Source organism: Phallusia mammillata, chromosome 4, assembly GCF_965637545.1.
Source record: "Phallusia mammillata chromosome 4, kaPhaMamm4.hap1.1, whole genome shotgun sequence".
Taxonomy (NCBI): Eukaryota; Metazoa; Chordata; class Ascidiacea; order Phlebobranchia; family Ascidiidae; genus Phallusia; species Phallusia mammillata.
The window spans coordinates 1,126,249-1,149,675 of record NC_137255.1 but is presented as its reverse complement, the minus strand read 5'-3'; the positions used below and the strand labels follow the sequence as shown (position 1 = coordinate 1,149,675).

General features: G+C 39.3%; 1 protein-coding gene and 1 long non-coding RNA gene across 3 annotated transcripts in view; one reads left to right on the top strand and one right to left on the bottom strand.

Annotated features, from left to right (window-relative positions):
* Positions 1-23,427, top strand: part of LOC145224766 (uncharacterized) — a 46,921-nt gene that overhangs the window by 2,097 nt on the left and 21,397 nt on the right. The window contains exons 3-9 of one of the 2 annotated variants that reach the window (XM_080091349.1): positions 1,100-1,173; positions 1,657-1,696; positions 2,066-2,171; positions 2,928-3,049; positions 3,648-3,794; positions 4,855-4,945; positions 5,649-6,131. In XM_080091349.1, coding sequence (XP_079947475.1) covers positions 1,100-1,173; positions 1,657-1,696; positions 2,066-2,171; positions 2,928-3,049; positions 3,648-3,794; positions 4,855-4,945; positions 5,649-6,131 — 1,063 coding nt within the window. Of the gene's footprint in view, positions 1-1,099; positions 1,174-1,656; positions 1,697-2,065; positions 2,172-2,927; positions 3,050-3,647; positions 3,795-4,854; positions 4,946-5,648; positions 6,132-7,996; positions 8,020-8,081; positions 8,117-23,427 lie in introns of those variants that run through there. The other variant, XM_080091350.1, reaches the window with a different exon arrangement.
* Positions 6,575-7,884, bottom strand: LOC145224782 (uncharacterized). Its single transcript, XR_013859745.1, has 2 exons — positions 6,860-7,884; positions 6,575-6,775 (listed from the first exon to the last, which is right to left on the bottom strand). It is a non-coding gene; the product is annotated as an uncharacterized LOC145224782 (long non-coding RNA).

Genomic DNA, 23,427 nt, shown 5'->3' with positions numbered 1-23,427 from the left:
ATTAGATTCTTAAAGTCTGGCGTCGCGTGGAAAGTTGTTGTTTTCTAAGGTTTTACAAAACAACTGAAGCATGTCTGTGGCCTAGAATCTGTTCCATTTAAATTCCTGTTTTTCAAACTTTTACTGGCAAACATACTAAGAGATAAATTGGCACTAACACCACAACAAACTTAGCAAAAAGGTTCATATGCAGTTTTAAATATAAAAATGTCACATTTATTCAGTACCTGCTTGTTAGCTTTGTAATGTATGAAGATTTCATAAATAGAGATTGCAACCAAAACAAATTAGTAGTTGCGTGGTTTTTGCATATTGCTGTTGTGATGCTTTATTTAAATTTTGTTTATATCAAGTACAGCTCACAATGATGTTTTAATGAATATGTGCGTTAAATAACTATTACTGTCAATGACACAACCATAGGTTTTCAAAAATAGGCTAGTACAATACATAACCCAATTTTCTTATAAATATAACAATTTGTTGATTAAAAAGTATTTAGTGCGTGTTTTGTTATTACTTGTGTGACTGCGGTTATGTGTTTTAAGCTTTTTGTAAACAACTAATGGAGATCATTGTAGAAATACTTGAGCAAAATGTAGTGGAGTGTAGGTAACACTGTGTCTGGCTGTTCCACTGCTTGACCTACTTTCCTCATGTATGAGGCAATTCAGTGTTGGGAGTTGGGGCAGTTTCTTTGTGTTTACTTCAGAGCGCCCTGTTGAACATTTTCTTCCACTTGGCATTTTGGCTTTTGTCATTCTAATTGAATTTTTAATTCAACACATTCCCTGTTTTTTTTACAGTTGTGATGTGAGGATCTTAGATAATTATACCTGTTTATATTTTGCTTATTGTTTTTTTTGCATTTTTTCAAACAGAAACCTTGTTTAGGAGCAGTAATAATGTTACACAAAAGCTAATTTAAACAAAATGAAAATAGGAATGTATTTTGTTTACATGGCAACGCTATATACTATACACATATAATGTAAACAAAACTTGATCACAAGTCACTTTCTAATATTGCTCGACTATTCAAGTATTGTATATTGTCCTGAATTACATTGATTAAAACATTATATATATTTTTCTGCAGACTTTTGTTGCAGTGAAAGAAGATAAATGTCCAAAGTATCGAACGCTTGTTGAACTTTTCGGCGATCAACACAAGTAAGATCAAAATAAAATTAATTTCTCACTTTTTTTTCAACATCTTTTTGAGACGAGTAAATTTTGAGTTTTTATGCCTGTTAGTTTTTCCACTTATATTCATTTTGTATAAAAACACCGAACAAGTGTTTTGTCCACCAGGTTGCATATTTAACAAATTTGTTGTTCAACTGGTGTAATGCTAAACAAAAATATTAGTTGTTGTTTCAAAAACTTGTATTTTTGCTGACATTTCACCCACCAGAATGGTAGGGCTTTTTCAGAGCAATAAATGATATATTGCGAGCCCACAAGCGAAAATGTACAAGTGCAGCGGGATATAATGAAGAATAATTACATAAGAACAAAGGCTTTCCGTGAAGAGTTCATTTTGCATTGTGTATATTCAGACAAAAAGCATAAAATATGTTTTACTTTGCTATATATATATTTGCTAAATTGCTGCGATTTTTATTTTATTTTAATACATATTTTTGTTTGTAGGTGTTTTGTGAAAAATTGTGAATTGGAAGAAATTAAAGAGGTAGAAGTATTTTTTGTTTATATCATGGTAAAGTTGAAACTGCAAGTTGTTTGTTTTCATCAGTTATAAATGCTTTCAAAACCTAATTAGTCTAGTTTCCTTAGTGTTTGGTGGAAATTAAAAGGAATACAGGAAAAGCCATGAGGACTTGCCTGTTGTTTTACTATGCACTGTCAGACATGCAGTTGTGGTTCATAAAATATATATCCATACAGCTGAAACCAATAAAACAAGTTTTACGAGCTGTTGGCAGTATACACTTTCCTTGCAATCATTTATAGCACAATCTTTGGTTTCCCTACTTTACAAATTGCATGTACTTCTTGCAAAGTAATTTGTGGCAAATAAATTGAATATTTTCTACTACAGAGTTCAAGTTTGTTACAACTTCCTTGTTCACAATCTGATCCCGATATTTTGCAACAAGTCACAGAATGGATGAGTCTACAACAGTCGCAGAAGCTTCTGATTGAAAGTAAGTGTTTCATAATTTCATTAAATGCTTTTCTCTTCAACACAAATGTAAAAAACAAGAACTTTTTTTTGTTTTTTTCTGCAGCAGTTGTTAAGTTTTGTCCACCAGGTTGCATATTTAACAAATTTGTCATTCAACTTTTGTGATGCTAAACATAATACTGACCTTGTAATTCTTCAAAGCAATGAAGGGCTTCTTCAAAGCAATGAAGTAAAATGATGCAAGCACACAAGTTATTTCATCTAGCACTACACCAGTTGAACGACAAATTTGTTGAATAATACATTGGAATATGTCGCATTTTATTTATTGTCATAGGCATTTAGTCTTAATTAGAGTGACCACTTCAAACTAACATGCTTTTGCCAAAAATTGAACAACACCCAAAATCATGATGTACCGTCATGAACTTTGGTTTGCGGTTTCATGCAACATATTTGATAATGTCTAGCATGCCGCATATTGTCAAGCTCTTTGTAAAGCTGTGTTCTATGTTTCCAGTTTTGATGATTTCCTGTGTAAAACTGTTTTGCCACGATGTAACAATATCTACATCTGTTTCTTAATTATAAAACCCTAAGACAAAACAGCATAGCAGTGAGGCAGTGTGTCAAAACTGCAACTGTTACAAAAGTTTGCGTACATTCCATTTTAGTTTTAAGCAGGTTTAGTTATTAAACATAGAGAAAATCTTTTTCAAACTATTGTTTTGCATAATTACGTTGTTAAAAAGTATTTTTGAACTAATTTTTTTAGATTCATATTGTCTTGCTGGAACACGGGTTCATGTTTATTGGCCGAACTCGTCCATTCAGTGGAACAGTGCTGTTGTCACCGGCAACGACAGCGATGGCAAACTGCAAATTATGACCGATCAAGTAAGGACATGTTTTCACTAACTACTTCACACATACTCAGCCATAGATTTACAATCGCTTGTCAATTGTGCCACAGAATCCCATTTGCTTGTTAGGTTGATGTTGAGTTATGACAGTAAATTAAGGACAATGTTTAGGGTGTTGAGGGTTGGTTAAATGCTCTGTGACATTCTAGTGTTGTTGGTTAACTTATTATCAAGTTTGTCATAAATCGTAAGATGTCTATGAAAAAAACTTGTTGAGCGGCTTTTATTTTTCTCCACCCGATATGTGTGAGTGCTACTATTTAGAGCAGCGGTTTCCAACCTTTCTGGTGCCGTGACCCCTTGATAAGATTTACCAAGTTGCGGCGACCCCAACAATAATAGAGTAAAATTGACTGTATTTTTTCTTAACAATAAAGTGGTCCATGAGTTTATTTTATTGGGGCTAGTGGTCCATGGCCTAAAATGAGTCGGTCGCGACCCACAGGTTGGGAAACGCTGATTTAAAGTAAGGAACTTTCAACTGCACTTATAAGCTCGAATTTTGGCTCAAATTTATCTTTTTTAGGATCATTTATGTGAGTTTGTGACTTAAATTTAACCTTCTTTTTTAGGTTTTGACCCAAACTTCTGTAAATCCAAGCTTGACTCAAGTGAGGTTGCTCGATAGTTCGATTATATCTGACCTAATTCCCGATGGAACGTCGCAAGTTATAAGGAGGAGTAGAAGAAGTACTCGATACAGCAGTTCAAGTGGAGTAGTAAGTAAAAAAAAATGTTAGTTTGTTTTTTCTACACTGCAGTGCTGCTTAGAACATGACCAAAGTAGTTAATGTAGAAGAAAAGGTGTGTTTGTGTCAGTCATCACTGTTCTGTGAAGAAATCGTCAGGCCAGGTTTATCTGTTATAAAATATATAGTGGCATTGTCAGTTAACTTCTTAAGATGTAAATAGTGAGTGTGAAAAAAGATAATCAAAATTTAGGATTTTTAGGTTATAAGTTTTGTTGTAATGTTTTGTTTAATTTAGCTGAGATATTTGTTTTTTCGCCTTTCAGAAGTTTTACTAATATCAGCTGATTAAGTTTTAAAGTTTAATGTTAAAGTTTTCGTACTTTTGTTTTTCAACAACACCCCTATTGTAATCCGTTCAAAACAAACAACTTTTTGATAAAAAAAATCAGTTTAAATCCATGGCACACTTCACACAGTTGCATAGTGACATTTCTATTGATTGTTAGTGACAGTGTCCATTCCTTCGGTCATTTGCCCCTAGGGCAGAATGAAGACATTTATGACTTAGTCTCACTAAGATGGATTAACTTTCAGCTGTAATTCAATACTTACTTCATGGAACGGAGTGAAGTTAACTCACTTTGTGTTTGCTGTTTACTTTTATAATGACACATTTGCCAATCTGTATGTTTGTTTAGGTTGGAAACGTATCATTAAAAAAAGTAACTTATTTTATGTTTTTTTTAATTTTTGTTGATTACATTAGGACAGATGTTGCTCTGTTAAAATTTTGTACAATCCATTGTTTTTTAATAACCAAAGTCCTGTTAAAATTAACAAATTATGATTTTTAATGAGTTTAATTTCTGGAAGTATTTTTAGAGACAGAACTATGATTTTAATTTTATTTTTATTAATTGTTTTGGGCAATTGCATTCAGATGTTCCTTCAATAAAGTTATCCCAAACCAGTGTTTTGTAAGCGTTTGCAAATTCAATTTTAAGCTAAATCATGTAAAACTTACCAAATTACAATGTTTCATGAGTATAAGTCCTTTTCAATAAATCTTCCTGCTATCTTATTCCAGGATTTACCAGCGTCGAAATCTTACAGCAAACAGAGAGTTGGGAAACGCCGATCTTGTTCTGGCAGACTTGGAACTTCACAAACCACACAAGGTTAGATATTGTTATCGTCGGCAACAAGAATAAATAAACCAAAATCAGTGGTGATGTAAACTATTGAGCTGTCTGTGCAAAGCTTTTGTTAGAACATGTCTAGCTAATGTTCTGTACATTGGTTGTTTATTTAGTTGTTTCATTAAAAATAGCCTGATATAACAATGAGCAAATGTCAAAACTGTTTTACATATTGACTTCTATGTTCCTGCATAGCCAGATGTACATGGCAGTTTCATTTTATTGGTTTTAATCTTTGTAAAAAATCCTTTGAACAAACTAAAACCACATCACAATAAATCAAGTCATCTATCAAGAAAAAATGTTGTGTCACTTTTAGTTAGGCAAGTTCATGGAATTCATTACATAATTGCGATTACATAAGTCATACATGCAATTATTTCCACATATTTAAGCGTAGTAATTCATCCTTATATTATAATTCTTATTGGTTAACAAGGGCATAATTCTGCTGGGCTTGTTCTGTGAATTTGTTGTAAATCTTGTACAGAATTAAGACGAATTACAACAAATCAAATATTAAACAATTTGTTATTGATTTTTCGTTTGTTTTGTCATGTGCAATTGTTACTTCACTGTTAAACATATAAATTCATTCCTATTGGTTTTATTGGAGGTCATAACTCTGGTGGTCGCATGTCATAGCTCATGTTGTGATGTAAATGTGTAATTCTCATTTTAGACTCCCCTGAAGCAAGAATGAACGAATGCAAACCGTTGTCCTCCCCTGAAACACCAAACAAACATGAAAGTGATAAAACTCCAGCAATAAACATGACATCACATGAAGTGCCTGTTACAAGTGTCGATGATAAAAACAATGATGAAATACCTCATACAGACAATCCTGACACCGACAGGAATGACAGATACGAACAAATAGCCGACGAAGACACAAAAAATGTTGCAAATTTATTGATGAGCATATCGAACAGCGCTTCACATACCAACGCAATTCGAAAGTTTGAAAGCAATGCAGCTTCTATGGTATCAGCGCAAACATCTAATACTACCTCAACAACAGACGATCAAAATATGTCACAAAATGTGACAACTTCTGAACAAGGTGAATCAAAATTAGAGAAAGTCGATCTTGAACCTGCAGACAAAATGGCTGAAGATGAAACTGGGAACGAGGAACAGAAAGAAAAACCTCATGATGATGGTAAGTTGTTGTTTGTTTCTTTTACCTATTTTCTTCATTGCATGATTATGCCTTTACATCAATGCTTTGGTAAGTGTTCAACTATATATTTTTTTTTCTTTTCTTCTGCAAACTGTCAATTTTAGACTGATACAGGTTTTTTTTAAGGTTTGGTTTGGGTGACCGCTAAGTAGTTTTAAGAGACCGCAAGTGTTTCATTTAAATACCAAAAACTGTAGTTGCAAGTCCAAATTTTGGGAAACCGCTGGAGAAATTTGGGGGACCGTTCCGTGCCCCAAAACAACTTCAAAAAAACACTGGTTAGCATTTCTTTCAGGATTAGTGGATTATACATATTAGTATCATATAATAAGTTATTAGTTTATTTAGTTGCAACATCTTCTTAAAACCATAATTCACTCAAACTCATCTCTTTATCGTCTACTTCCACAAACACGAGGCAGTCAACTTGCTTGGTTTATTTCCATCTCCAATTATTGACATAACAACAAGCCGTTGTACTTGAGGTGAAATTAATTCCGCGAACGTGACAGAAAATTTCGTGTAAACCGATTATTTCCACCGCGACCACTCAACACTGGAGGCGGTATGGAGTTGTATGCGTTTCTGCTGAACACGTGGTTGATACTGGTTGCTGTCCACAGCTGCAATAGACACGTGAAACTGTCGGATATTTATTCGTGCCTTGTTTGACAGGTTCTGATTCGGTCTTAGAAGATGTCTCTTACCGTTTAATACTGTTCGTTTTTTGCCATGCTGACTGTTTGTTTGATTCTTTCACACATAAACTTTCATTCTCAGCATTGTTATACTTGAACATCCACAAGAGATTTGGAGCAGTTAATTTCGCTTGAGTTGTTTTGCCGGTTGAAATAACTCCCTCCCTGGCAAAATTGTTATTATGACCGCTGGTTGTCAGTGTGTGCAACAGGCCGTTTCAGGCTTTCTTTCACTTTAGATTGTTACGTTTTATCACGTATGTGAACTCAACGCGGGTCACAGTACTAGTTGTGAAGTAAATTATCGCCTTGTGCTTCCAATGAAATGTGTTTGCTGGTATTTGTTGATGATAAGACATCGTTGGTCTTCACTTAACAATTTGTCACACTCTCTGTGAAGATAGATGTCTTACTTGGGACCACTTTAAGCTGATACTATTTGTTGTTATATTTTGCATATCAAGCAGAACAACAAGTAAATTAGACAAGCAACAATTGTGATTCGTTTTTGGTTTAAATTTTTAGATTTAAAGTTGAAATGTGGAACAATTTCTTGAAATATTCGACTAAGTTGTATGTAAAATCGTTTTCAGCAAGTTTCAGTATGGCTTTTTCACTTTCTAGTTACTCAAGTGCTGAATGTATTCGTTTACAGACTACTGTCATATTCATTACTGCTTGCGCATTCTCATCACATATGTAGCTAGTTCCAGTACATATTGAGTAGCATTGTAGCAATGTAAATACTGACCAATCAATAAATCAAAGCCGCCACGTTGAGAACCAGCGTGTATGTGTGAAAATGCAACTGCGCTTTTCAACCACCAGCATCTCGAATGCACTCGACATTTCATTTCGACCTCTCCTCCCCACAAAACCACGTGACATGACGTTTACGCCATTTCCACGAAGCTAATCGCGACCGATATAATCGATTGTTCGTTTCGTGCCCTCGGGCTGATCGCGAATTCGATCTCGTCCTGCCCTCTCCCCCCACAAAACGCGCGCGTAACACAATCTCAACAATCGCTTGCGTCCACCTCTCTCCGCTTGTGAGGTAATAAGTTGGTTTGTTTACGTCATAAAGTGACAGGGCAAGGGCAGAGAATGGATTGGAAATTGACTTGATTGTGACTGAATAATTAATTTGTCGGCCGAGTTATGCAAAGGTTAGTGGCACAGATGTAAAAAGAATATTTGAATGAAACTAGTGAACATTTTTTTTCTATAGAACCGTCTCACGAAATTTTATGAGATCAGCGACCGGTAAGCATTACTGGTTACAGTCAATGGACGTTTTGTAACAGAACCGGCTGAAAAATATGACTTTTGTGATAGAACCGGCTGTCAAAAAAATTTGAATTCCACCACTGTTTGGACGTTGCATTTCATGTCCGATGACATTGTTCCTTTTTTTATTTTTTGTCATTTGTGTTTGCAAACAAAATACTTGGACAAGTGCAACAAAAAAGTTAAGATTTTGTTAAACGAACCGTCACTGTTGTTTTGTCACAAACGCACAAAACATGCCCCCCCCCACTTCTGGCCCTCCATACCGACGCCTCGATGCTCATTAATAATGCACGGTGTTGTCACGTGACCAAACCGTCGGCTCATGACGTCACAAGGCACCCCGCTTCGAGTTTAATCCTCCTAAATTGGATTTTGGCTGGTGCTGCCCTGCTAGATCGGTTCGTCATGACCTTTTTACGAGACAGGCTCTCCCGCTAATGCAAATCTGCCATTTCATTCCTGCTATGTATAATCCCATGGGGATGCCGTATTGGACGACATTGATCAAGCACAGCGTGTGTGTGTATTGTGAGTTGTGTGGACGTGCTTGTGTTTCGCTTCAGGGCAGGGTTTAGGTGGCAAGTTTTAAATTGCAACAGTGCAATACACGTTCCATCGCAGCGTTTTCGCTTTATGCTATGTTGGTTTGTAATAAGAGGCGTATTGGTAGATCACTAGGTTATCTTGCTTTGGTTCATGGAGAATAAGGAGATTTGTTTTTATGCTTGTTGTAAGCAGTTGAAAGCAATTTTTACCGGGTGCCTTTGTCCACCTTTCCAACGCTTGAAAGTTTTGTGATCTTGTATTTTTCCTTTGACGCCTTTTGTCTGTAAAATCAGATGTACTAGTTGTTTTTGCTTCCAATAAAACTGCAAACAGTTTATTGCAGTTGCAGCAAATAAACGTCACTATGACGTCACAGACCACGTGTGAAACGACACATTAGCCATTGTCCCAACAATCACGGTTTGACCAAGCGGATGTAAAGAAGCGACATTGATTATTATGACTCATTATAGACGGGTTTACTACGTCGTTGTGATTCACAATGGATGTACTGTTGTTTGTTGAACAGCTGATAATCTGCTTTGCACAATATTGGACAGGATGTGACCGCTGCAAGAAGCTTTTTTTGTTGTAGAGAATCATGAAAAATATGGTTGCTTGATTTCCACTGTAAAAACATTCGGACTAAATGGTTGAAAAAGTTGTTTTTAATCAGGTATATATTTGTGCCTCTCACAGTTTTGACTGATATTGGTTTGTTGGTTTTTGGCGTTTAATCAAACTTTTTGCTACCGGATTCAATCTGTAGTATATTGTTACACCACAATGCTACTTATGTGCAAAAAAGCGCATTTGGTAAAACACTGTTTATGGCCTGTAGCAGCAGCGCTAGTTACAAATTTGACCCCTTGTAAATATGTTGTTGAGCTTCTTGCTGACATTATGTATTTGCTGGTGCAGCTGTTTTCTCCTGTGTATGCTGTAGTGCTTACAACATATGTGTAAACCTTGTAAACCTAAATCCCCCGTATTTTCTGCATGTATACACTTGTTTATGCGACCTTACAGACATGTAACAAAGAAGTGTAGCAGATATAATGGATTATCACTTTCGTATTCAGTTAAGTTTTATTAGAGAACCAACTCGTACATGAGTTTTCAACGCTAAAATGTGAAATGTCCTAATGATAAAAGGGCATGTCGTTTAAAAGACGCTAAATCATTTCTTTAAGCGTTATAATAATATACCATTTGTTTGCGTGACTCTACATGTCCAAATTACTTCTTGAAAAATACTTTCGCGTTCAACAAGCTTGACTCGGTTTTACGCTTGATAATCTACTTAACAAATACGGTACTTCATGCCATAATGGTGTTCGTTTCGTCCACTCTAAGAGCATTAAGACAGAACGCTTTCACACTAGAGCTGGATACAACCTTACCAAACCTATTTGTATCATTAAATTCGTGTTGTTAAGTTCAGTTTATGTCTTGGTAAAAGAAAATATAGCACCAAGCTGGAAAATCTGCAAAATGTTAAAAAAAAGTTGTGCGCTGTAAGCTCCACAAACAAAAACTGAACCAACCGACGTTTCGCGAACACACCAGCTTAGACGCCATGACCCGCATTAACCCCGTACCTCGCCCCCACTCTAATTCCACAACATTCACATGTTCACTGGACCATAGAGCCCGCCGTCACGCTGCACCTCCTTGCAATTTGATCCCTCTATTTTGTGCTGACGCGTTTCTGCCACCACATAATCACTCTTGTGTGACGCGGACAGATGCCATTATGTGCTCATAATAAGGATGAGCTCAAAATAGAAAGGAGGAGACGGCAGAGTGGGATTGAGTGGGTGGGAGAGATCGATCGGGTAGTCGGGTATTTCAACGACTTGTGTGGAGGGTGGATGTCTAAGATTCAGTTGCTGAAGTTTTATCTTATGTATAAAGTCAATAGCTGACTGTAGGAACGAAAGCTGTTGCTGATTGCGTGCAATTTCAGTTCGAATTTTTGTTTTCGTTTGAGATGAGTTTATTTCGCTCGGTGAACAGCAACACAATAGCACTAAAACAATCACCAAGCCGGAAATAGCTGCGCAACGATAAATGTTATGGAGCGCAAAACAGTGAAGGGCACAAATGGTGGATGATGGCTGTTTGAAAGGGCGTTAGGTGACCAGGGCTCACAAGAAAGTGAGGTTTCGTTCAAGCACTTGGCAAAATACACTAAGTGCAGTTCGTAATGAGTTTGTTCCACAAATATAGTGGTTACTATTTGTTCTCAGTGGAAAGGATATCAGTGCAGCTGGATTGGTTACTTTCTGGACTTGGAAATTTCCCGTACAGCATGAATAGTAGTGAGAACCGTTACAACGCAAATTTTCTCGCAGATTTGCTTGCAGGCTTGGAAGGGAGGGGCGTCACAATTACAACATTTCAAAAGTATCACGTCTTAAAATCACGACTTACGGTGTCATGATTTCCGTGTGAACGTTCGGTGATTAATTAAACTGAGCGAATTTCCTTAACACAGATGCACGACTGCAGTTTGCTTTACACAGCAATGTCGGTTAACAATAGAATTTTGACTGCACCGTACAGCTACACCTGTATTAGAAAACGGTTGAATTTGACAAGGAGACTATAGGTCGTACTTTCGTTATTTAGTCACACAGTATAGTTAAGTCTGACAGAAAATGCGCTTCCATATTTAGAAAAAGGAAGTATTTTAGGAAAAGCAACGTCTCTTTTGGGAACAGTTTAATGTTTTTGAGTGATTTTGCGACAGAAACACTGCTTAATTATATTGTTGCTATCTGTACAGGGTAGGTTTAGTGATGATCAAGTTTGTGCAAACTACGTAGTATTAGTGAATTTAGATCAGTTATAAGGTAACCAGCATTTTTACCCTCAGACCAGCGCCTGGGCTAATGGATGTTGATGTCAAAAGTTATTTGTTGGTGTTAGTTACCGTTCAGTGTGCTACAGCGACGTTTAACAAAGCAGTTTCCACTTTGTATTTTGCTCTGTGGGAGGGAATTTCTTGCTGTGGCAGGTTGGAGAACGCCGTCTGTTCCAGCAGCCTCCAGGCAGTTTGAAAGTGATTCTGCTGAGTGCTTGTTACAGGAGAAATGTGTTTTAAAATGATCCCAGCAAAGTGAAAAATGAAAGGTTTCCGAAATAATCAACGGGTTTACGCGGCTTCTCTCTCTCAAATGTGAAGTGTTTTTGCTTCGCCATGCCCGTGACACGTTTGTCGCGTTGTGCGGGAAACGAGTCGACCTTCATCGGCGTGTGTTGGATTTTGCAGACATTTGTTGCCGTGGCGTGTTGGTGTGCTATAAAACCAGTTTCTGTGTTGGGCAACCCCCGAAACTTGTTTGAGAATGATAACATTCCTGTGTTGTAAAAAATACCCGTTGTGATTACTTAGCGTTTCAAATATTGATAAATCAATCAACAGCCCAGTATTCTAACTTTGTGCAAAACATAATGGCAAAATGTGGTTCGTGTCCCTTATACCAAATCGAGGCGAGCTATGGTTGTTCTGTTAATAATCAATATCAGGTGGCGTTTATGTCGTGTTCCAGTAATCTCGATGTTGCTACACAGTTTGCTGGAACAACCCGTACCAAAGGTCATGAGCGTGCAACACACACACCCACACACCCACACACCCACACACACGCACAGACACACACACGCGTACATTACAGCCGACCGCAAGGTCCCGTCTTTCCACGTAATGTTCCAGCTTGTTGCTAGAGGCGAACGACGTGCTGTTTCTGCTTTGTTTGTCTTCTGCTGTACAAGTGTTTGTGTCTGCTACGTGACTTTGTTTGTGTGTAGGTACAGGTTTGTATTTGATATATATGTGTTGTTGTGTGTTTGTACATGGTATGATGCTTTTGTATGTTCAGCCACCCATGCTGTTTAATCTTTTACATTGCCATCGCGCACACATAATGAGCAGTGACATTTCGCTTGGAACGTGCAGCAGCAGCGTTCAGTACCGCAACCACAGGAGCAGGAGCATATCTGCCACAGCATTCCGTTCACAGCTCAGCAGTGGTGGCTGACCGCAGAGACTGCGCAGCGTCAAACGGTTTAAAATTACTCGAGCTTCGTGGAACACAACACATTTATCGCACCGTTGAGAAATGCGACTCGAACTGTATGGCTTGCAGTGGCAAGCGTAGCAAGTTTCCATGTCTGCTGTTGTTAAGTTTAGGCTATTTTCAGGTTTCTGTGTCAAAGTTATTTTTAGAATTTTGGATTTCGCGGACTTGTGTTGATGCAGATATTACATGTCAACTTAATCAGAACCGAAAAAAGTTACATATTAATTTGAATAACAGGGCCACTTGCAGTTTTAGTAGCAAAGTTTGTTTGCTCCCCAGGTATCAAACAGGCATAATTAGAAAACACAATCATTTGTGACTTTAATGTAGCTGGTAGAGTCTGTAGAATCGCAACTGATCACACTAAAGTAATAAACCCGGTTACATGAAGCGATGTAAAAATAACTGCAGCGTTTTGCCACGAACAGTTTAGTTAACCAGTCATCTGACATTCACATGCAAAGAAAAGCCCCTATTTTTCGCGTTCCAAACCAGAGTAAGTTCAGCATTGAATGAAGCAGACAGTTTCGTCACAAACTCCCCCTTATCCATGCAATGTATTGACCGACTAACAGCATAAACGGATGTCCCTAATATAGCGGGCTTGCTTACTTCATGTGGTGACGATGACAAAATGCGACCAGTGATGAATCATGCCGGATCTCACACTGCGTGCCTGTTTGCCTGATGTCTGCCAGCAAACCGCGGCACAACTGTTGTGGAGTGTTTACCTAATACCTATGAAGCACAGATAGCGAGGCTCGCAAGTCGCAACTACACAGTGGAGAAGAGGACAACTGATATGTCTGAGCTAGATGTGTCGATTTCCGCCGGAACACAAATTCTCTACTAAGTATTTAGGGCCTGAATCAGCATCAGAAGTTTGGCAGTCAGAATCAAGTGATTTTTTAGTTTTCTGTCAGTAATCGTTCTTGTATGCCGTAACAGTGTCTCATCAAAGGTTAAACACAGCAATTTAGACCGGCTATGCGCAGTTAACTCCCAGAGTTATATCTGTAAAACCCCGTTTCGGACACAGACCAATCATTCATCAGGTTATAGTTGTGTAAAACCCCAGGCCGTAAACAAGTAAAACTAAATATGACTTCTAACCCCACTGAATTGATTTGGACTTTTAGATGTGTTACAACTGCGCAATATTGCAATAATCATCCCAATATCTATGGAAACGAATGTAGAAGACGGCTATTTACATATAAAGGCTCACACGTACCACACCAAATAAGGCGTCCTCATATAAGAGCGGTGATATAAATTGATGAGCGATGAAGTACTAGTTCCCGTTTCACTGTGCGGTGCAGGTTGCTGACCTTATGATTGTTTGCATGAGTTAGTGAGCTTCACATGCTGGTCGGCGGTTATCTACGGTTTTTTCCGCGGGGTTTTTCGTGCGTTGTTGGAGCTTGTGAAGCTACGTGGCTTGGCAACAAACATGAATAGCACGTTGCTCGATGCGGAGGAAGGAAGACAATGTTTGTCAGACACAGGGCAGTGGCGTAGTGAGCCAGCAACGAATTACCCGAGCTCTTGTTGCGCGTTTGGCAAGTTTCCTTGAGGTAAGAAGGTCAACTGTTTAGTTGTAGATGTTTGTGGTGATTCGGTTGCGCTGGATGTAGGGTGGTAGATTTGTGTTGCAGTGAAAAAAAAATTATTAACGCTTTCATTTTCGACACCAGTGATACCTTATGGACAAGAACTGACAGGTTTTGCTGGAAAATGATAAATAGGAAGGAACAGTTGTGGCGATCCAGACACTAAATGTCGAGCAAGTTGTTCTTTTTTCTGTTTTTTCAATTGTATGACTTGTTGATAGTAGATAAATATTTCATGTACATCTACCACCTACTTGTGAATAGTCTTTAAACACATCTTAGCTGACAATTTCATCATACTCAAATCGGTCTGTGTACTTCTTATCACAAAGCACTGTTGATATCGATTCACAGACGGATTTGTGTGTGCTGAAATTGTCAGTTGAGATATGTTTATATATGTGACTAAAATCGTTTGTTGTCCATGCGTGGATGAGGGCAATTTCTGTATTAGTCAATCTTTAGTCTTCGAACGTTTAACATAAACCGCATTGACCGAATCTAGCATCGTTTGAGTTCATGTACCGGCCTGGGCACCTGCATTGTGTGATAATCAGTAGCAGTTGGCGGGTTGTCACCGCACCTACATGGAGGGGAACGGCCTTTTAATCTACTCTGCACTTCGCTACCCTCTGTTCTGCTGAAGTGGATCTCAATGACCCTTGCACAAAATCCACTCCTCCCTTTACCCCACAAATATATGTGTGCGGCTTACGTTGATGTTGCCTTGCAAATATTGGTAAACGCTTTGTGGTTTAATCTAGCTGATCGGTATGTTTGCATCGGTGGCCCGCTGGTACGGTTGTGACATAAATTGACAGGCTACTGAACCGATTTTGACCACAGAATTGCCAAACCAACTAAATCGTGGCTGCGAATTGTGTGAAAACAATTGCCTAATATTCGTGGACGCAAAGCGACTTCTGGCAAGTTGTCAGTATATTCGCATCGGCATTTTCAACTAGGTTTGGGCACAGGATTACTGAACAAACTAAATCTTGACTGTGTCTCTGTGAAAACACTTGCCAAGGTTACAAGAAATCGACCTTTGAAAGGGCAGTTTTATTTCACCAGTTAAGTACTGTGATTTGGTGATCAACCTTGTTGCATTCGCTGTTTAAAATGCTTGTAAATGTTTAACCAAATTCATATGGCTACATGGGTGAATAAATAATGTGGTTTTGGACGATATGTTTGCACCAATTTCACTGATTTACAAAATCGTGCTAACCAAGTTCAACAAGGTCAAAGCCGAACCGAGGCACGACTCCCATGCAGAGATTGAACATTAACCGAGCCGACAGCAGCACTGGCAAAGTTGTTACTTGTTGCTTATTGCTGAGCGTTCAAACGCCTCGGGATAAGCGAGATCATATCTGCTCCAGATTACTGGGAAACTTGCGTTTTATGTCGTTGTGGTTTTCCCATAGTTTGCCCGACAGCTGTGTGGGGAAATGCGCTTACCTTTTATGCTCGTCGGCTGCTTCTTAGTGAATTAGGAAACTTAACGTAGGCATGGTAAATAGTACAACCAAGCTAAAGATATTTTGTAAATGTTTAAGCAAACTCATGTTGCTACGTGAGTCAACTAACAATGTGTATTTTGCACCAATTTTATTGATTAACGAAATCACGATAAACTGACTTACTTGAAAGCGGGCACCAAAAAACACACATGGTCAACGTGACGAAGCCACAGGTGGTTAAAAAATGCCCAACCCATTTTTACTGATTGTGCCTTTGTTGCAGATGAAGTAATCTGGTCTTAAAACATCTTTCAACAAACTTGTTGGCATAACTTGTTTTGAAGTGAGGTTCTTTCGGTTGTTTGGTGGAAGTTTTATTCACCTTAAATGACTAGTTTGTTCCCAGTAAAAGTGGTGTTAGAGCCAGTGTACCGGGTTTGTCTTTCAACCTATTTCCAGTTTTCCACAAACACAACATTTTATCACTTCACTTCGCGGCGCAAATTTTCACGGCCGCATTTTTCCCCCGTTCGCCATTTTTCCCCCTCAACCAGTTTGAAAGGTTTCAATTGACGTCACAAATGTGCTGCGAGCAACGAGGTCGTGCGGTCTGGTTCGGAGCAAGATAAGAAACAGAGCAGCCTGTTTTGTTTTTGCAAGGTTCGCGGCGCGACGGACCGCTTGCCGTTTCAGCCGGTCTGTATCGCTCCACGATCAAGTGTTTTTGAGGCTTTTTGGGCCGGATTATTTGGAGAGTCAGCTATTGTGGGTTCGTCTCTGGCGGCTCCATAGTGCACTGTACACACGAATCCGAGCAACGTGGTTTGTTCAGTTTCAAGCAGTTCGGTTTCCCCGCCGAGTTGTGACAAGCTGAGTTATTTGGTTGTTGAGACCCGAGCCAGTTTATGTTAATGTTGTGCAGGTTTTGAGGCTGTGTTAATTTGAGGTTAAGTTGTTCTACATTCAGGTTTACAGACATGTAACTGTTTTCTGTGTTAATTCGTTTGTACAGAATTAGTTGTTTTAAAGAATCAAGACACCGTTTAGTTGCTGACAATACCAATCATGTGTGTTGATGTAAAAGAATATTGTAGAACTTGAAGAGTTATATTGGATTGCACTTAGGACCAACACTGTCAGTACCAGACAAAGTTACTTGTGTTTAAAGGCAGCTGTACTTGTGAATGTCGCACCGGTGGCGAACCTTGGGCGTCCGTTCCTCGAAGCGCCCTGTAGCCATTTCTCTAACTACTTCCAGGAAAGCACTCACACCACCGCTCCGTTTGTTTGCTCATGTTCCGCTTTGTTTCTTTATCTTATCTCGAGATTGTGAGGAGTTGCTATTTGTTGTAAAAGGTCGAATGTAGGTTCTGTTCTGGGACAGGGTTTATGAATAGTTTTTACGTTCCATGTGAAACGCTCGGCATTATCGTGTTTTGCAAATTGCTGTTTTGAAAACCAAATAAGGTGATGGTTACAAGGATTTTATCAGCGTTCCAAATAAAATGCGAAAATTTACACATTGTTGCTGAAACTAAATTAAAACAGAAAAAAAAAATGATTCTACCAGTTTAAAAACCCTGATTATGCCATGAAGGTTAATAATAATCGCAATTGAAAAAACCATTTAGTTTCCCTCAATAATCCAGTCTAGTAATTTGTGCGAATGCTTGGTAAATCTCTTGTGAATACACTTTGTGGGTATTGGCTTCCAGTCAGAGTTTTTATGGCGCCTGTTGTTTCCATCCTGGCTTTTATACATTTTTTCTGAAAGCTTACAAGATGAAAGTTTATTACCCATTCAATCAGCCTGTGTGACGTCTTTGTAACTTTGAACTGTTTGCATTTAAAAGAACACAGTCATTTCTGAATGTCCTGTATAGCAGGCTAACTACAAAAGCACGTAAACATACTGCACTGTTCACATTGTCAAGCTATAGTTATGCTTGTAGGCAAACCTGTACAGTACTTAGCTGTGAAATATGCAAAACTGAGATGAACTGTTTCTCGTGAGTTGCTTAGCAATCTGTGTATGGATGGATGTTTACTGTGAAGCAACACGTGTTTCAGTTAGTCACCAGCGTGAGTCAATTCATCTGGCAATACTAGCATATCCTGTCATCTCGCTGTTATCTGGAGGCAAAGTGTTCAACTCTAAGCTGGAAACAAGCTTTGGGTAGGAAGTAGGTTTGGTTGTGTGCAAGTTCAGGACAAGCAACGGCCTGTTGGTTGTGTAAACCCTTCACTTCAGCAACTTAAACTCATAATATTCTGTACCCTACTTGATTTATGTGATAGAGAATATAAAGTTGATGACAGTCTGTTTGTGTAGAGCTGTAGACAGCAAGGTAAGTGTTATGAAGACTTTGTACCCAATCAGCCTGGAAATTGTTCTTGATGTTCTACATTTGTTGAAGTAATGACATTGATTGGCAATGATGAGCAGAGTCAGTTCAGTCACCCTTGCACTTGTCAGCATTGCCAAGTTAACTAATGAGGTAGAGAGAACCTAAACATAGATTCGTTGTTTTCTGGGGCCACACTGGTATTGAAGTTGATTAGATCAGTTGCATCACAAGCAGGAAGGGAAGGTGCAAAGCAGTTTGTACCAGGATTCCAGGAACAACACAACCATGTTAAAGGGACTTTAGTGTGTGTCTTGAATGAGCGAAGCAGGCAAAGTGTTTTGTGCTATGAGAACAAAGTGTTTGTTGAGTCAAGCACAATTTCTTTTTTCTTTTTGCCACTGCTTGTTTGAAGGTTTGTTGTGAAGCTTATGCGTTTACAAAGTTGCGATGCCCAATGGATTGAATGTGAAAAAAAGTGACTTGCAGTTGATGATGAAGTGTTATACAAGTCTGTTGTATTGTTTACACCAACATTTTGTGAAATGGCATGTGTATGTTTAATCATCCTTAAAGTCATACGTGAAAATAGACAAATAACTGGCTCAGAAACGTTAAGAACTTTTGTGACTCTCGAATAAAGCCACATAGTTTAAGTACCTAGTAGGACGATTCTAATTAACCAGTGAACAACAACAAGAGCCCCAGCCAAGTTTAGATCGACCTTTCAAAATGCGACGGAAAGGGTTGGCGCGTTTTCCGTGCCTTGCTTACGTCACAGCACATCGATCCTCTGTTCTAAACATAAACAACTATCGAGTTATGGAATTGCCAGTGAGTGTATCAGACCAGCTTGTCCACCTGCTCAGGGTTACGTAAAGCTATTTGCTTCTTTGTTTAAGTATTTCTGATAGGGTGTTCGTGAAAAAAAGCTTTAATTGGAATTTTGCTGCCGCTTTTTGGTCAGTTGGTTTGAATACGCAAGCATCAGTTTGAATCAGCGAATTGTAGATCGTAAGTAACTGATTAATATCAAATGCAGAGACAGGCAAAATGCGGTGAACTTTAGTTGTGTCTGATCGAAGTGTCAGTATATTTGCTATAGCAAGACTACAGGTGACTTAAATGCAAGGTTACATATAGAAGCTGATGCAGACAATGTGCCCAAGCAAATATGAACTTTAAATGTAGTTCGAAGTAACTTTGGTGTTTGTCTGCTTGAATAGTGAAACGACGGAAGTGACGTAAACGTATCGTCACTCAGTGGTTCCTGTCAGGGATACGTTAAAGGCTTGTAAACGTGACCTCCAAAGACGAAATTGACCTTTAAAGATTGCTAAAACTGTTGGCAGATGTGACTCTTGTGCTTTTCGCTACTGGTTAGTAGCTGTAGATGTTGTTCGCCACCTTTGCTTAATCCGAGTAATCTTTGTCACTCGTTGTAATAACAGCTTGTGATTTTACCATTGGTTGCTGCGACCGCCCGATCCTCGTGACAAATCGTGCCGGTTTATAACAACCACCTTTGTCCCGTACTCCACAATTAATCAACCTTTCGCTTCTCATTGTGACGTCAACAGAGAAAAGATTGTTGCGTCCCAATAAGGCGCTCGTCTCCATCGGAATTTAATTACATTCCACGTCAACGCCTCTGCCGGTTTTGGAAGGTTGAGAATTGACAAAACAATCAAGCTGTTATGGCGTCGAGCGCAGGTTCAAATCTGTTGTGCTGATCAGAACTTATAAACCGCGCAAAACCGGTTGGATCTGTTTTGGTGTTTTTCTTGGTACTGAAATAAGCATTTCCGCCACAAACTGTGCTGTAGCCTTTAAACCTACGTTGCTCGGTATTTCACAACATGAAGGCCGAGAGAACTTATCGATCAAACTTTCTGCATAAAATATTCACGAAATAGTGTTGAATCATTGAATCAATGTAATGCATTAGCTTGCTTGCTTGTTGTAGAAGTTTGAAACAGTAAAACCGCTTTTCTCTTCACGGTCTTAGAGTTTTAATGTCTAAAGGTGGATGTAATTTAGTGAAACCATTTGCAAGTACAAAACGCGGTACAATAGAGTGTAGAAGTTTGAAAACGGCCAAGCGCATTTCTCTTTGGCGTTTTTGAAGCTGTAATATCTGTAAAAATTGATGTCAGCTTGTGACACCATTTGCAAGAACAAAATGCCATTGTGGTTTAAAATCTCTTGACGTGATCTGACAAACACAGTGCGACACTTTCAGTTGCAGCGTTTGAACCGGTGTGAACCCGTCTGTGATATAAACAAGCGTCAATCGCGGAAGCTCCATTTTAAATGAAGGCTTGTGGTTTTGACACGACAATGTTTGTACTTAAGTGACCGGCACAGATTTAATGTCACGACTACATGCGCTGGCTGCCATTGCTATCATCGTGTGCCAAGTCTACATGCACATATTTTGTGTTGCAAGACTTTGCTGCATCAATCCTAAGAAAGTATGGAAAACAATCAAAAATTGCTATGAAACAAACTGGATTTTTTTGGTGGTTTTTGCGTTGGACCAACGCGTGTTTGGTAGAAAGTGTTTGCAAGCCATAAAACTAGTTGACAATCTATCTTAAATATTATGTCATGTCCTTGTTGTTTTATATAAGCGTTCAACGATAAAATAAGATGACTGACAATGCAAATGAACTAGACATTGACTTGACTTGACATGAATTTACAATTGTAAGGCATCTGTACGTTTTGTACATTGTGCTGAGGTATGTGGAATCTGTGCATTGTAAGTTTGCACGTGGTGGTCGCGACAAGCATATTGTGGAGCGAACTGTGCCCCCTCGTCGGCCTGCGTCTCCAGCTGGTCGAAATCTGACACCTCGAAACCCGGCACAAATCCGCTTGAAATCAATATTCAGACGAAACCATGGTCTTCCCCACACCACCACTGCCGCTGTTGGTTAATATAGCGCACAAAAAATTACCCACATATGTGGCAAACGGCCTTGTTGTATGCTGCTCTGTGTTTGCACTTGAACCATGACTTTGAGAAATTGATTTTCAAGTTTAAACAAGGTTTACAATCTTAAAACAACAGTCGGTTAACTTTTGCCCAGTTAAAACAGTTTACTGCGAACAATCGTTGCTGTTATTAGTGTCGGTATAAAGGTTAAATTGTCTTCAAAACGACAACGTTTCACGTCGGTTTGACCAACAACAGCAGCGTTCAGTATTTGCGCCATAAGTAACAAGCCTTCAGCAGACCCCCCAAGAAATCGTGGCAATAGTTCAAACCGGTCGTTGGCTCGCCGCTGCCAGCCGCTCTGACGTCAACAGGGGAAATGCCAGCGCCCATATATCCTGCTGCTGGTGCGTTTGCTACGTGTGTGTGTATGCGTGCGGGCGAAGGGATGGAAAGACCAACATGAAATATTCATCGTGGCTACCCGCTTGTGTAATGTCGCCTCGTGCTTGCTAAAAAGCCTCGCTGCTATCGACCGTGGCCCTGGGTTCACAGGCAGTGGGAATAGATGGGACAGGCTTGAGTTGAATTGGATTACTGATTGCGGTGGACGGTGACAGACAAGCAAAAAGCGTGCATTGTGCAGTGGTTGCATTCCACTGAAGGCAGCTTAGCACGCTTGACATCAAGTGCAACTGAGCAGACAGAAATGCCGAACTGAAAGCTTGAAAACGCCGTTTTATTCGGAAAAGCAGCAAGTTCAGCATTGCAACAGACACAGACAGTTTTATCAAGCTCCGTGTGTTTTAGCTACAGCCTGTTTTGCCAGCAGCTGTGTGATCACGCAATTACCTTCACATTACACTAATAGCAGGGTTTAGAACGACATCTTTGAATAATTGTCAGCTCCGAACCGATGTGCCATGCTGTCACGTGTTTGTGCTTCGACATTTGTCCGGACGTGCCCAATTTCAAGGTCACTGCGAATCGCAATCGACGATGTGTTACGAAAAGGTGGAACGCTCAAGGTGAAACTGTGTTCACTTCAAATTTATTTGGCGCCGGCTAATGAATGCAAACTGTACTGCAAGGACCTATTAGGGCGGCTGCTTATCGTTTCATTAATGAGCCTCACTGACCCCCGTTTGCAGCAGTGTTGGTGGGCGCCACGGATCAAAGGGGGGCGTTCGCATTTCCTGTGAGACGGCACAAAAACAAAACAGACTGCGCCACGCAAACTGACAATTGCGAATCACGTGTTGAGCAGCAGTGAAACCGGAAGGTACATGACCTGCGTGTTGTGGAGCGGGCAAACTCGGCATGTAGGTGAAAGGTCAGAGCAGCTGGGAAAAGGTTGAACAGCACACGGCGAGAAATTCTACAAGACTGCATTGCCACGGAAACGTTTTGTTTCTGGATTTGCTAATCAGATTTAGAGTTCTTCATTTAGCAGCTTCTATGCAACTAATGTCATTGGAGAAGCGATGTCGTTAAGCATCTATGAAGCATGTGCAGGTAAAAGTTCGCCGGTTTATTTAGGGTCCGTTGCGATGTGTTAACGATTTGCAATATTCGAGCTAGACAAGTCGATTGGTCAGACCATGAACACAATCAGCTCAGTTCAATATATGGATCCGCCACCAGATCACGTAGCTTCGCCGCATGTGTATTGCTTCCATAAATATAATACTGACTCGCCTGCTATCCCAGTGGTCTATTTATACCCGCAACTTGAGCATCCATACTCCGCGTGTTCACTTGCCAACATGCTCCAATCTGGTTCTGCCTGAAGGCATTACGAGCTTCTCGACACAACCGCAAGGATCTTGTTTCGTCAAACCTTCCAGCAGACTGGATAGCAGAAACGTTTTGCTGTTTGTTCAGTATCGCTTGCCTGGTATGACTTGTTTAGCTGAACTTCATCAGAAAATGTTATTGAACAGTAGACGTCTGTTAGATCGACTGATTTTCTTCATTGTGTAGTTGTTTTACGGCTGATGTGTTATAGTGACTGACTGACATTTGAATGATTTATTTAAAGCAATTATGTCAACTTTATAACAAACATATGTTCGTTCAAAGATCTTGTGCAATACGGAGAAACAGAAAGCTATTTGCAAAGCTTTAAAGGACAGCCGGTCTTGTTGTAACTGTAGTTTAAATGCGTTTCCGTTCTGTTAAGTTCCAAAAACGTATGTAACTTCACCTTTTGACGATTTGGTTCAATAATCATCACGTTTTCTTCAGTGACATGTAAGTTTAAGTTTAAATGTCAACTACACAAA